Source organism: Neovison vison, chromosome 1 (assembly GCF_020171115.1).
Source record: "Neovison vison isolate M4711 chromosome 1, ASM_NN_V1, whole genome shotgun sequence".
Taxonomy (NCBI): domain Eukaryota; kingdom Metazoa; phylum Chordata; class Mammalia; order Carnivora; family Mustelidae; genus Neogale; species Neogale vison.
Genome location: NC_058091.1, coordinates 215650518 through 215665710, shown reverse-complemented (window position 1 = coordinate 215665710; position 15193 = coordinate 215650518). Strand labels below are relative to the sequence as shown.

Here is a 15193-nt window from a genome sequence, read left to right as displayed (position 1 = left end):
GTTGGGCCTAGATTTTACTTTTGTAGCAGCAGGGAAGGAAAAGATCTTTAAGAATAATTTGGCATAGGGACGCCTGGGTGGCTCAGTTGGTTAGGCAGCTGCCTTCGGCTCAGGTCATGATCCCAGCGTCCTGGGATCGAGTCCCACATCGGGCTCCTTGCTTGGCAGGGAGCCTGCTTCTCCCTCTGCCTCTGCCTGCCGCTCTGTCTGCCTGTGCTTGCTCTCGCTTCTCTCTCTATGACAAATTAAAAAAAAAAAAAAAAAAGAATAATTTGGCATAGCATGCCATAGGTTTTATAAAGTAAAGAACTGGGTTGAAATGGGGCAAAATTCCAGTTGCATATAGTCTAGGTACACATTGACAAATGACTGAACTCAGGAGGTAAGTTGAAAGGAAACAAATGAAAGAGAAATTGAGGAGAAAAGGACACGATGTGTGGTTGGCCCTTCTCAGCAATCAGGCCAGTGGAAGTCTGTGCCATAATAATTCAATTCATGAACAGGAGTATTTTTTAATTTTTTTGTTTTTAAAAGATTATTTATTTATTTATTTGACACCCAGAGATCACAAGTAGGCAGAGGCAGGCAGAGAGAGAAAGGGAAGCAGGCTCCTTAATGAGCAGCGAGCTCAATGTGGGGCTCGATCCCAGGACCCTGGGATCATGACCTGAGCTGAAGGCAGAGGCTTTAACCCACTGAGCCACCCAGCTGCCACAACAGAAGTATTTTTATCCTAACAGGATTGTGAAGCCTGGGACATTGTGGTTCCACCTTTCTAACACAGGAATACCTGTCTGAAAGGGAATAGGCTTCCTTGTTGTGTATGGAGTATCCCAGGGGTATTCAAGTTAATGTTATAGAAAGGATACAAGTATCATGTAGGAGATTGAATTATTAGCTATTATTAGAGGTCCCTTATATGGCTTATGGCCAGAAGTTTGAGGGTTTCAACCCAGAAAAGACAAGACATCTAGCACCCAAAATGTTGTCTTCTTTCAGGGATTATATGGTGTGACATAGCTCTCTGGACTCTAGCCCTGGTTGGAGTAGACCCTTTTGTTGTTTAGTTTGGGCAACACCAAGCATGCCACAAGGGCACCGGATATTTTGTTACTTACCAGTTAGGGTATACATTTTTTAATGGGCTTAGGAAATTTAAGAATTTGATCATTAACATGGAAACTCAGATCTTCAAGCTCTTGTACTATAAACTTACAGTATATGACTTTTGTAAATTGTAATAACTAAGCAAAATACCTTTTTAAGTTATTCTTTAAAAAATATTTTTCAAGTTTCAAAAGAAATGTGTGTTTTCTTAAGTTGAAAGTACACCGCAGAAGTATCCTTCCACACTTCCCAGTTCAACTCCCTTAGGGGCAGACATGGCAAATCATTTTCTTGGTGGCATTCCAGACCTTTTATTCAACATACCTCTACCCCCACCCCACACACATGTTCATATATACAAGTACACATTTCATGACTCATCAAGTATATATAGCATAAATGATATAAATACATGCATATATTTTTTAAAAGATTTTATTTATTTATTTGACAGAGAGAGATCACAAGTAGGCAGAGAGGCAGGCAGAGAGAGAGGAGGAAGCAGGCTCCCTGCTGAGCAGAGAGCCCGATGCGGGACTCGATCCCAGGACCCTGAGATCATGACCTGAGCCGAAGGCAGCGGCTTAACCCACTGAGCCAACCAGGTGCCCAATACATGCATATTTATATGACTATATATATTATACACACATTCAAAGGCACATTTTTTATTTAAAACAAAATCAGGACTTCTACATTTTTTTAAAAAAGATTTGAGAGAGAGGAAGCATAAGCAGGGGGGAGTGGGAGAAGTGTGGGGCTCGATCCCAGGGTCCTGGGATCATGACCTGAGCTCAAGGCAGACACTTAACCACCTAGGCACCCCAGTCAGGACTTGCATTAACCACTGTTTAACAATGTGCATTTTTTTCATTTATATACACGACTTCCCATGCTAATACATACTCCTTTGCAAAGGAGTCATGTTTTAAATATCTTCTTAAGCAATAAAAGCCAAATAGACCGCCTCATGTACATTATTCAAGAATTAGAAAAATAGGGAAGTCTAAGAAAATGATGGCGTAATAATCTTGTCAGTTCTCAAATATTACAACTTGTAGGGGCATTCTAACCTAAACATTTTCAGAGGACTCTCACAAGAATAAAAAATGATCTGACATCTTTACACTTTTAGTAATATGAAACCTTTCCAGGTGCTTTCTTTTCAGATAATTGAAACTTTTAACAGTAAGAACACACACATATAATCAACTTCAAAATTTGCCAAAGAGCACATGTAGTTTAAAGTCCCCCTTTCCTCTCAGCTGTCTAGCCCCATGATTTTTCTACCTGCAGGCAACTGTTAACCAGTTCCCTATATATTCCAAAGATACTTCAGATTCTGTATATTTAATATAAAAAAATACAAAAATGGGTATTCATCCTTTCTGATGGCTGAGTAATATTCCATTGTATATATGGACCACATCTTTATCCATTCGCCTGTTGAAGGGCATCTTGGCTCTTTTCACAGTTTGGCAATTGTGGCCATTGCTGCTATGAACATTGGGGTACAGATGGCCCTTCTTTTCACTACATTTGTATCTTTGGGGGTAAATACCCAGTACTGCAATTGCAGGGTTATGGGGTATCTCTATTTTTAATTTTGTGAGAAATCTCTACAGTTTTCCAAAGTGGCTGCACCAACTTGCATTCCCACCAACAGTGTAAGAGGTTTCCCCTTTCTCCACATCCTGTCCAACATTTGTTGTTTACTGTCTTGTTAATCTTTGCCATTCTAACTGGTGTAAGGTGGTATCTCAATGTGGTTTTGATTTGAATTTCCCTGATGGCTAATGATGATGAACATTTTTTCATGTGTCTACTAGCCATTTGTATGTCTTCTTTGGAGAAGTGTCTGTTCATGTCTTCTGCCCATTTTTTGACTTGATTATCTGTTTTTTGGGTGTTGAGTTTGAGGAGTTCTTTATAGATCTTGGATTTCAGCCCTTTGTCTGTAGCGTCACTGGCAAATATCTTCTCCCATTCTGTAGGTTGCCACTTTGTTTTGTTGACTGCTTCCTTTGCTGTGCAGAAGCTTTTTATCTTGAAGTCCCAAAAGTTCATTTTTGCTTTTGTTTCCTTTGCCTTTGGAGATGTGTCTTGAAAGAAGCTGCTGCGGCCAGTGTCGAAGAGGTTACTGCCTATGTTCTTCTCTAGGATTTTAATGGATTCCTGTACCACGTTGAGGTCTTTCACCCATTGAGAGTTTATCTTTGTGTATGGTATAAGTGAATGGCTGAGTTTCATTCTTCCTGTATGTAGTTGTCCAATTTTCCCAGCGCCATTTATTGAAGAGACTGTCTTTTTTCCATTGGATATTTTTTCCCGCTTTGTCAAAGATTAGCTGACCATAGAGTTGAGGGTCCATATCTGGGCTCTCTACTCTGTTCCATTGGTCTTTGTGTCTGTTTTTGTGCCAGGAGATTATGCTGAGTGAAGTAAGTGCAGCAAAGTCAATTATCATATGGTTTCACTTACTTGTAGAACATAAGGAATAACATGGAGGACATTAGGAGAAAGAAAGGAAAAGTGAACTGGGGAAATCAGAGAGGAAGATGAACCATGAGAGACTGGGGACTTTGAGAAACAAACTGAGGGTTTTAGTGGGAGGGGGAGGGAGAGAGGGGTTGGGTGAGCCTAGTGGTGAATATTAAGGAGGGCACATATTGCATGGAGCACTGGGTGTAGTATATAAAGTATCTTGGAACACTGAAAAAATAAAAATTAACAACAATATATCTTATCCCAAAGTCTAGCACTTGTGAGAGTTACTTTTTTTTATCACAGCTTAACTTCTTTACCCAAATGAGAAAGAAAGGATGGACTCAAGCCATGAAGTTAAACAGCTTCTCTGGGTGCCTGAGATGGTGACACATAAAGAATAAAATGGCAACCAAAGGAGGAAAACAGACCCTTAAGAAAACTTACCAAGTTTCTTTTACAAAAAATATCTTTCTTAAAAAAAAAAAGAAAAGAGAATCTTCATGATGATAATGTACCAAAAGTCAAAGGTGAAGTATCCTATTTAAAATAATCAGCCCCCAAATCGACATTTGATTCATTTTTGTTTTATGACTTATCACAGTTAATAAATAAAATTTATTTATGCTAAAATTTATTTATGCTAAATTTAAATTTTATGGAATTTAAAATAAACCTTTTTGATAATTTTACATTTTGGTTATTTGGACATCAAATTCTCATTTTAAATAGATTCACTTTATTTGGGCCTTTTACGGACCAATTATCACTCTTTTTTTATCCTTACTTCCCTTAAGGAACAACTGTTATTTATACAAAGGTAGAGGTGTTGATTGAAAGATTAGATTTACATTTATGTTCGTAAAATCAAAGCCAGAGAATCAATATGGTTTAATTCAAAAATGCCTTTATTTCAATAGCAAAAAGGTATTAATCGTACAATAATAGTTCAAGTTATATCTTTTCTTACAATGGTAAACACACATTTTAAGTAGCAACTCATGAAGGGTATGTTAAAATAGGCCCTCCAGCCCATAAAATATGAATGTGGGTTAATGAATAAATGTCTAATAAGTTACTATGAAAACAAGGCTTTAGAATGTTAGCTCTTCACATTCCACATAGAACTTCCAATGCTGATCCATTATATGGCATGGGAGAAATTCTTGATTGCTGATTAATAGTACTTCATTTATTTGTAGATAATGTGGAATGCTTTGCATTGACTCTCTGGAAGTTCCTGTTTAAAGAAGTGCCAACAAATTAAAAACTGTCTTTATAAAATAATATTTAAATTTACTTATTAAAAATCTTAGACCCTAGTCAAGTCTATGAGCACACAGAGATTTTGGACCAGTCATAATTTACTCCATTTTTCTTTTCTTTTTTTAATAGACTTAATTTTTTAAAAAAAGATTTTATTTATTTGACAGAGCAAGAGATCACAAGTAGGCAGAGAGGCAGGCAGAGAGAGAGAGGGAAGCAGGCTCCCCGCTAAGCAAAGAACCCCAAGCAGGCCTTGATCCCAGGACCCTGAAATCATGACCTGAGCTGAAGGCAGAGGCTTAACCCACTGAGCCACCCAGGTGCCCTAGACTTAATTTTTTTTATTTGTCAGAGAGAGAACAAGCAGAACTTTGATGTTAGAAGTGAATTTATATATCATCTTGGTCTTGGACCCGTTTTACAGATGATGAAACAGAGTCAGAGAGGTAAAATGGGTTGAATGAAAAGAATTCATAGGTTAGTGATATTTCAGAAGTGAAGTATCAGTTAAAATAATAAACCTGATTGTTTTTGCTTTTGATCTATTAAGGGAAATTTTTTAAAAACCTAGAGGAAAAAGAAAAGTGAAAGCTAAAATTATTTTTAACCTAACTAGTTAGCCTGTCATTTTGAAGTGCTAATTTAGGCAACTAGATAACATGAATAGTTGCATGAGCTTATTCTTTTGCCTAGTGATGAATCTCGCAGTTCACTTCAAGGAGACTTATGCAGAATATCTAACATTTGGTTATATTATTTGAGAAGGATGGCTTTCTCCCTACTTCTTTCATAAGCAGAATGGTTCTTTAGTTGTGCAGTGCTTGTTGGGGACAAGGAACAGCAAGCGGAACCACACTCACTTATATGGCTATTTTCCTAGTTGTACTGGGCTTGAGAAGTCTCATAACTTGCTTGAGATCACACAAGTTTGTATGGCCTAGAAAAGTTATTATCCATCTTCCAGACTAATACCATTTTCAGCGAGAAATAATAATAATAGCTTATATTTATTGAATGTTTGCTATATGTTAACCAGTAGCCAGTCATTTCACAGCAGCTTCCCATCTAATCTTCACAACTGTTTTATTCTTGGTTTATTGGAAATTGAGGCACAGAGGAATTTGTACAACTACCTTCAGAAGCCTCAGTCATCCTTTTCCTGCCGTGGTGTTTTAGACCACAAACAGCCTTTTTCTCAAGATAAGCTGATGCTGATTTACAGTTTTATCTTGGACATAGAAAATGGAATGAGACTGGACACCTGGGTGGCTCAGTCAGTTAAGTATCTGCCTTTGGCTCTGGTCACAATCTCAGGGTACTGGGATCGAGCCCCACATCAGGCTCTCTGCTCAGTGAGGAGCCTGCTTCTCCCTTTGCCACTCATGAATAAAAAAAAATCTTTAAAAAAATTTTTATATGTAAAGTGTTCATGTTTTTTCTGCCTTTGTTGCACAGACATGAACTCTGGAGTTTTACTAGTTGGAAGCTCCTCAATGGCTTAATGTATACACAGTGGTCTGGCAGGGGGCCTGGCATATGGCAGGTGCTCAACAGAAAATTAGTTTTCTTCTCTTTTCTCTTCTATCAGTAGATGTATTGTCCATTTTATGAATTAGGTCAAAGTTAATCATGATACGATGATGAAAAATAATTATGATTAAAGTAATGAAAAACAGGGAGCCTGGGTGGCTCAGTGGGTTAAGTCTCTGCCTTCGGCTCAGGTCATGGTCTCGGGGTCCTGGGATCAAGCTCCACATTGGGCTCTCTGCTCAGCAGGGAGCCTGCTTCCCCCTCTCTCTCTGCCTGGCTCTCTGCCTACTTGTGATCTCTCTCTGTTAAATAAATAAATACAATATTTTTTAAAAATTAAAAAAAAAAGGAATGAAAAACAACACGAATCGTAAACAGGAGCTGAAATAAACACCTTCTGCTCTGTTATCAGGCACCCATCTTCCTTACGTGTTTAAGTTTGAAGAAATTCTTAACCACATAAAACAGAAGCACCTGTGAGTGTGTGTGCTTGATTACACATACTTCTACCAGCAATGACGCACAGTAACAGCACTGAAATGAAGAAAACTTCACTGAAATGAAGAAAACTCTTCCTCTAATATGTTAGAAGAAAACTCTTAGAGAAGAAAACTCTTCCTCTAACATATTATTGGTAGGGCAAGGACAGCTTTCATTAGAAACAAAAAAGAGTCTATTTTTTCTGAAAAAGCATGTTCTATCTTCAAATGAAGAAATAATGTTAGTAGGTCCCCTCAAAAGAAACTGACATTAATTAATTATGCAGTAAATTAATATGCAGTAAATGATGGCTTAGGAAAATAAAGATTTCAGGAGATAATTTTTTTTCTTAGATGAATACATTTGGCATAATGTGCTTTGACTGTCCTAATACTATGGTGACAGGTGATATAGATATATATAAAACTGACTTTTCAAAAAAAAAAACAAAAACAAAAAAAACAAAAACAAAAAAACTGACTTTTCAGGTAAATAATGAAATGTCATCTACTTTAACAGATTCTTTTTAAAGGACTGTGGAAAAGGTTGATATGTCTGTACACAGTGATCACAAATTATGTAGAAGTTTGGGAATGTTCATTTTTTCCCCTCCAGTTTATTCTGAAATATCAATGAAGATTCCCTCAAAAACACAGAAGAGAAACTACAGCCAGGTAGGCAGAGAGAATTGAGGCTTGAGAGGAACTTGTGAAATTTCAAGGGAAAATGCACCATAGATTCCCTCTATTTTACAGCTTCTAAGGACTTTAGGGAGAGGTACTTCAGGATTTCATCAACAGAATTTCATTTTTTAAAGGCTGGTGTTTGTATTTTTAAAATCTTTAGTTAGAAATAATATATGCCTTCAAATGTATTAATATACCATATTGTAACACTCTAGAGTCCACCAACACACTAATCTGGGTTACCAGTTTAAGTAGTTTCTGTGCAGGACTAAGAAAAAAGGTCTTCCATCATCTCTGATTCATTGAGGAAAGTCTTGAAAATGGCAAGATTAAAAACTTTTATCACTTATCTTCATGACTCAGGATTTTCTTGATACTAGAATTCCAAAATGGTATGTAGAAATCAACTGGATATTGAGTTTGCTATTTGTCCCATGAAGTGTTGATACCATTTGATCAAAGTTTAGGAAATGGTTACAAAAGCTAAACAGATTAATGATTTCTCATAAAGAGGGGGAGAAGGAAGTGTGGGGAGATAGAGGGATATAACTGTTTTTAAAATAAATGGTTCAGAAAATGTGAAGGGCCATCACTCTTACATCTCACAGTCAGAAGCAGAAAGTTCAAATAAAGGAGATAATACTAACTAACCAAAATCCCATTTACTATTTGTTGAATTCTTCACAACAAACTCCATTTATTATAGCCTGTGAGATCTAGGCATGTCTACTCAAGAGGACAGTCAATCACATGTAAATCCAGTTTTAAATTAGCACTCCTTAGGATCATATTTATGCTTCCATCCATTCATTATTTATGTGATGAATAAACATCATTTAATAAACTTCCACTGGGAAGCTACTTTGGCAGTCTTTGGGGGAATATAATAGGGAGCAAGAGTTTAGAAAAGTCACTCTAAACTCAAAGACCTTCTCTGTCAGGCGGTGAACATTAGGTAACCAGCAATTATTTATAATATAAAGTGATATGCATAAGATTTGCCTATTTAGACAACAGTATGTAAGATCTATATAGTTCTTAAAGAGAACAAACTGATGTTTACCAGAAAAGAGAGGGGTAGAGGGTGGGTTAAATAGGTGATGGGGATGAAGGAGTGCACTTGTCATGATGTACAGAAATGATCAATCACTGAATTTGATACCTGAAACTAGTATTACACTGTATGTTAACTAACTGGAATTTAAAACTTTTTAAAAAAGTAAATGAAATTGAAGAGTTGCTCTCTCTCTTTTTACCATGTCCAAATTTCATTTTTTCCAATATCTATTTGCTTGGTTCCTGTACTGGGTCATCTAAACAAGGCAGATCTGAAAATGAAGGGGTGTGCTACTAATAATTTGGCCGGATTGAGGACTGCGGTGGTTTAGCTGGGAAGCATCATTACTCTAGCTTTGGAAAATGTAAATAGCTCTTCCTAATTCCTGTATTTCCAAACAACACTATTTTGGAGTGGTCATTAAAAAATGTAAGAGAGGGGTGCCTACGTGGCTCAGTCAGTTAAGCATCTGCCTTTGGCTCCAGTCATGATCTCAGTCAGGGTCCTGGGATTGAGCCCCATATCAGGGTCCTTGTTCAGCGGGAAGCCTGCTTCTCCCTCTTCCTCTCCCTCTGCCTTCTCCTTGCTACTCCCCTGGCTTGTACTGTCTCTCTCTGTCACGGAGATAAATAAAATCTTAAAAAAGTGTAAAAGAACCGATTATGTTCATGATCTGAAGGGGGCTGATGAAATCCATATGGCCTTGTTTATCCTTTAAACTCTGTGCACTCTAGAGTGTCAGTTCCATGATTTCCATGACCATGTTTTGATATGCAAAAGAGGGAAAAAGATTGTCTCTTGGATAGTTTGCTTGTTAAAGAGTTTACATTTTTCTAACTTGCCAGGTCTTTGGATTTCTGTCAGGTACTACAAAACCACATACAAAAGAATCTTAAATCAAATAGGTTCAAGTAAAACTCCAACAGCAGCCTACAGAATGCCAGCAGGTAGAGGGCCCCTGAGTGACTCAGTAGGTTAAGCATCCAGCTCTTGGTTTCAATTCAGGTCATGATCACATGGTCCTGGGATGGATCTCTGTGCTCAGTGGGAATTCTGCCTGAGATTCTCTCCCTCTCCTCCTCTCCCTGCTCATGCTCCCTCTCTAATAAAATAAATAAATAAAATCTTAAGAAAAAAAAAGAAAAAGAGGGGCGCCTGGATGGCTCAGTGGGTTAAGGCTTCTGCCTTTGGCTCAGGTCATGATCCCAGAGTCCTCTGCTCAGCAGGGAGCCTGCTTCCTCCTCTCTCTCTGCCTACTTGTGATCTCCGTCTGTCAAATAAATAAATAAAATCTTAAAAAAAAAAAAAAAGAAAAAGAGAAAAGTAATGCCAATAGAGACCTGCAGATTCTTAGGCCCAGATTAAGGCAACAAGAAACTGGCTGGCCTATGGGCCCTCCATAGAGTTCATTAACATTTTCTGACATAACTAAAGGAAAGAAAATACAGTATTTCTGAAAGAAATTTGTAACAAGAGACTTGTTTATACTGCAGGAAACAGAAGCAGCCATTCAGAACCCATTTTTTTATTTATGCTCACTTAGCAGGGGCACTGTGAGCCCTCTTGAGGAAGGAGAAGCATGGCTAGGGTTGAAAATGCCTGCTCAGAACTAGAAAATCTGAGGAGATAACCTTTGTGATACAAGGAAGATCCTGTATTTCTGTTCTGACTCTTGGGGTTAGAAACTAGGAGGATGAAAGTTTTGCTTGGCTTTCGTGTGTGTGTGTGTGTGTGTGTGTGTGTGTGTGTGTGTGTGATAGAGAGACAGAGAGAGCGAGAGGTTGAGGGAGGGAGGCAGGCAATGCATGCAAGCATGAGAGTGGGTGTGGTGCAGGATCGAGCTGAAGGGCTGAATATAAGAGTTTTCAAATTATTATCTGTGTAAGAAATCAGACACTAGTTACTAGTCATTCAAAGTCTATAGCCATGCTGCATAAGAATCATTTTAAAAAGTTCAGGTTCCTGGGCCCCACGCCAAGTTTTGATTAGGTAGAGCTGCAGTGAGAGTTAGGAACCAAAGACCAGAATTTACTACAAGAACTCTGTCCTATTTAAACCCTTTAACTTCTTCATAATTTCTGTCTTACCTGACTGGTTTTCTCAAAGTGATGAAAAGCACTTTTGAGGCTATCTTCAAACTACTGGGGAAAATGCATCCTATTCTGGAGCCAGTTTTTGAGAACAAAGAAGGACCCTAAGAGGTTACAGTGGATCAGGTATAAAGTTAGATAAATAGTGAATTACTAAGGTTTGTTAGGAAGGAATGGCCCTGGGGAGCCCCTGGTTAGGGGCTTAGTGATAGTAATCCCTGTTTGGTTCTTGACTCTGGTTACCACAGAACTATCGTCTCCTGTATTGTATCTCCTTTCTGACTATACTGTCCCCAGCTGGTCCGAGACAGGGACACTAGTGGAAAAAGAGGGGGTGCTGCAGCAGAGAAGGGTAACACAACCTTAGTTATGTCTGTTTTACAGAAATGTGCACTGCCTCTCTCCAGATCTTCAAAATCCGCTGCTAATTGGTGAAGACTACATTCTCTTCAGTTTTCTCAGGTTAAAGTCTATTCCATCAGATAAAGCACATTAGTTTACACTAATAAGCAAAGATTTATTTTAGTACTTGCTTTTAGAAAACTCACCAAATCATGCCTGCAGGAGGGAAAAAAATGCCATTTTTTTCTTTCTGTATGATACTTTAAAAAATCTACCCAAAGTAAGTATAGCATAGGTTCAGAGAAAGGAACTGTGAAGGAAGGTGTCATTTAAAAAATTCTACAATCAACTGTGGTTAAAAATGCAGTGTTGTAAACAAACAGAAAATGCCAAGTATTGGTGAGGATATGGGGAAATTGGAGCCCTTGTATATTGTTGATACGATGTAAAATGATTCAGTTGCTGTGGAAAACATTTTGGATGTTCCTCAAAAAGTTCAACATATAATACTATATGATATAGCAACTCCACTCCTACGTATCTATCCAAAAGAACTAAAAATAGGTACAAATACATGTATACGTGTGCTCACGGCAGCAATATACCCAACAGCCAAAAAGTAGAAACTGAACATCCATCCCGGCAGGACTCTTGAAAGCATTATGCTAAGTGAAAGATGCCAGACACAGGAAGTTATATGATTCCACTTATAGGATACATTCAGAACAGGCAAATGCATAAAGACAGAAAGTAGACTGGAAGGCATATAGAAAGAGGATTGTTGAATGCATGTGGAGTTTCTATTTGGGTAATGGAAGTTGTTTTAGAACTACTCAAAGGTGGTGGTTGCACAACATTGTGAATGTACTAAATATTATGTTAAGCAAAACAAGTCAGTGAGAAAAGATTTCACTCATATGTGGAATTTTAGAAACAAAACAATGAACATTCAGGAGGAGGAGAAAGAGAGAAACAAATCATGAGAGACTCTTAACTATCGAGAACAAACTGATGGTTGCTGGAGGGAAGTGGGTGGCAGATGCGCTAGCTAGATGGGTGATGGGCATTAAGGAGGGCACAAGTTACAAGTTATGATGAGCACTGGGTGTTGTACACAAGTGATGAACCACTGAACTCTGTTCCTGAACCATACTGAACTCTATGTCAACTAACTAGAATTTAAGTAACAACAACAACAACAAAATGCTATTGAATTGTTCACATTAAGACAGTTATTTTCATGTTATATAAAAAAAGCAGTGCTGTCTCCGTACCTTTGGGTGCCTTTCTCGTGACTAAGAAATGGCTGTAGGTCCGCACGTACCTGGAAGACAAGGTTGATGTTGTTGAGGCACCACGACTGGCTCTGCAGGTATGGGCACTTCCTCAGAAACATACTTTAAAAGCTCCTTCCCCAGATATGTCACCTGCACATAATTAAGCACAGAATTTTAAAACTCTACATTTCTAAAGAAGCAAATACATCTGTCTCTTACAAGTTTTACCTTCAGTCAAATCTGGCCTGCCACCTTTTCTTTTTTTTAAATTTTATTAGAACCAAAAATACCCATTCATTTACTTTAATATCAATGGATGCTTTTGTGCTATAACACGACTGAATATTCACAACAGACCATAAGGCCATGAAGCCTGAGATTTTATTATTTGGCCCTTTAGTGGAAATATTTTTTGACCCCTGTTGTTTATCATTAATTCTCTCATCCATTCACTTGTTAAACAACCATTAACCAGCATCACTACTTTATAACATTAAAAAATTAATGTTGTACTAATAAAATCAAGCCATAAAATAGTACTTTTCAAGAACTCAGACACTTAACTGATTAATAATATTTCAGGCCTGTGCATTCAAGTTTTTTGGCTTTTTCTGGTTTGTGAACTTATTAGCTATTGTTTATCACCCCAAATATCAGATCTTAGGAATACCCACACACAAACACGCTGGTTGAGGCTGATGCAAACACTTGCCCTCTGGTTGCTGTCTTTGGGTTCCCTACTCCTAGTTCTAGGGCAGTCTGATAATATACCCAAAAACTAGGTTCACTGTAGTTAAACTGTCCAGTGTCCACTCAAACTTCCCTTCCTCCTGGATGCTTTCTTAGAACTTCCTAACTCCAATAATCAGTCCCTTCCTCTAGGCCCCCATCACTTTTATGCTCATATTTGTCAAAGCACTTATCCTACTAAAGTGAAATTATGTGTTAATATATCTGTTTCCATTAACATAAGCTCCTTGAAGACAAGGTCTGTGTCATAATTATTTTTATACTCTTGGCACTTCACGTAGTGCCTGACAATTGCAGGGGGAAAACCCTCTGAAATTCCAGCTCTTAAGCAAGAATCTTAAATTGTTTAACCTCAATTTGTACATTTGTAAAACAAGTACCTCCAGCTTATTAGGTTGTTGTGAGGATAAGAATAAATAATATATGAAAAGCATTTGGCATACTGTCTAGCACATTCTGAGTGCTCAATAATTGCCTGTTATTTACCAGAATGGGGGCGGACAGAAGAAAAAGAGATCTGGAAGGTTTAGGCCCCTTCTGGGCTCAATACCATAACTAAAGGAACTTTGTAATAGAAATGGAACTTCCCAGTCTACCCAGTGTGCTAACCTATCACCATTTGCCGTGGAAGGATAGATGAGGCCTCAGAATGCCATTGGTTAGCTCTCCAAACAACTAACAATTAGAAACAATGGGTTTTGTTCATGTTGTGCCCTGACAATAACCAAAACACCTTCTATACCCATCAATGTGCAGGTTCAGTATGTTCTCACCAACGTTTCAGATTTAAAGTATATTTTTATCCGTTAATACTAGGTATAAAGTAGTAAAACTATACCTTAGTAGCCTTAGAGGTCATGAGTCCGTACAGATCTTAAATACACCACTGGGGTTATTGAGACATCAAAAGTACACAGCTTTAAGAAAAATCTACCGAGTTAAGTACCTAGTTCCCACAAGGTGGGAGTGATTTATTCAACAAGGATAATAATATATACATCTTAAAATGAGCAGGCACTAGGTCACTCCTGGAAACTGTCCATTTCATAATAGTGTCTGTGCTCTAGTTGGCTAAAGCGTAAGAGCAAACAGTCATCACATTTGCATATAACTGAAACTTTGACTTCTCAACTAAATCTTGAATGAAAATCTAGCTCATATGCCTTCTCTCAGAGGCATGTAGGAAGAGCTGTAGGCGAGGTTCTTAGGGTCTTAGACTGGATACTGCCAGCAATCTTGACAACTTCACCACTCAAAATCCATTTTGGGTTGGGTGATGGGATGCCACCTTCCCCCAGATGAAATAATAAAGCTGGAATTAGGGCAAGGTATATTCTGTAAGGCTATCTGTAGGTTGTTGTATTCTTACTTTTCTAAAAAGTGGAACTGCAGGAAGGGCTTTATCCTAAGGCCACTAATTCTCTCCCGGAAGCTCTTAGGCAGAAGATCTATTATCCTCAGAAATCAGTTTATGCTGACTCCCTAATACCATACTTAGGGAAGAAATGGCATGAATGCGTGTGTGTGTGTGTGTGTGTGTGTGTGTGTGTGAGTGTTTGTCTGAGTTGGGGTGGAAGGATGATTCAGTTAGCCACTATCCTGGAAATGGAGTTAATTGGCCAAGTGAAATTATTAATTAACTTTATTTGGTAAGGTCTCTGAAGAAATAATGTTTAATCTCAATTGTCATTAATTGCAGTAACAAATGTTTCTCTATATCTTACATTCTAACATGCATCAAGAAAAAATGTAAAATATAACCCGCCTTTAAGAATTAAAGAGGTGTCCAAGAACTTTTTCTCTGCTAGAGCTCCATTTGAAAATTTGAAAATATCAGTCCATTTTATCTATGTCTTCAGGAAAACTATTTGTTGGTACTAATGGGAATCTGTTCATGGATGACCAAATGACTGTTTTAATTCCATTTCAAGTTTTGTGAAGCAAGTTCTTTTTTTTTTTTTTTAAGATTTTATTTATTTTTTTGACAGAGAGAGAAATCACAAGTAGGCAGAGAGGCAGGCAGGTGGTGGGGGAAGCAGGGTCCCTGTTGAGCAGAGGGCCCGGTGCAGGGCTTGATCCCAGGCAGAAGCTTAACCCACTGAGCTACCCAGGCGCCCCAATGAA

At 38.0% G+C, this 15193-nt stretch overlaps 1 protein-coding gene across 1 annotated transcript in view; it reads right to left on the bottom strand.

The window, feature by feature from the left end:
- Positions 1 to 4655: 4655 nt before the first annotated feature.
- Positions 4656 to 15193, bottom strand: part of ANKRD31 (ankyrin repeat domain 31) — a 160979-nt gene continuing 150441 nt past the window's right edge. The window contains 3 exon segments of the mRNA XM_044266987.1: positions 4656 to 4831; positions 8810 to 8881; positions 12367 to 12469. Coding sequence (XP_044122922.1) covers positions 4686 to 4831; positions 8810 to 8881; positions 12367 to 12469 — 321 coding nt within the window. The 3' untranslated portion in view covers positions 4656 to 4685.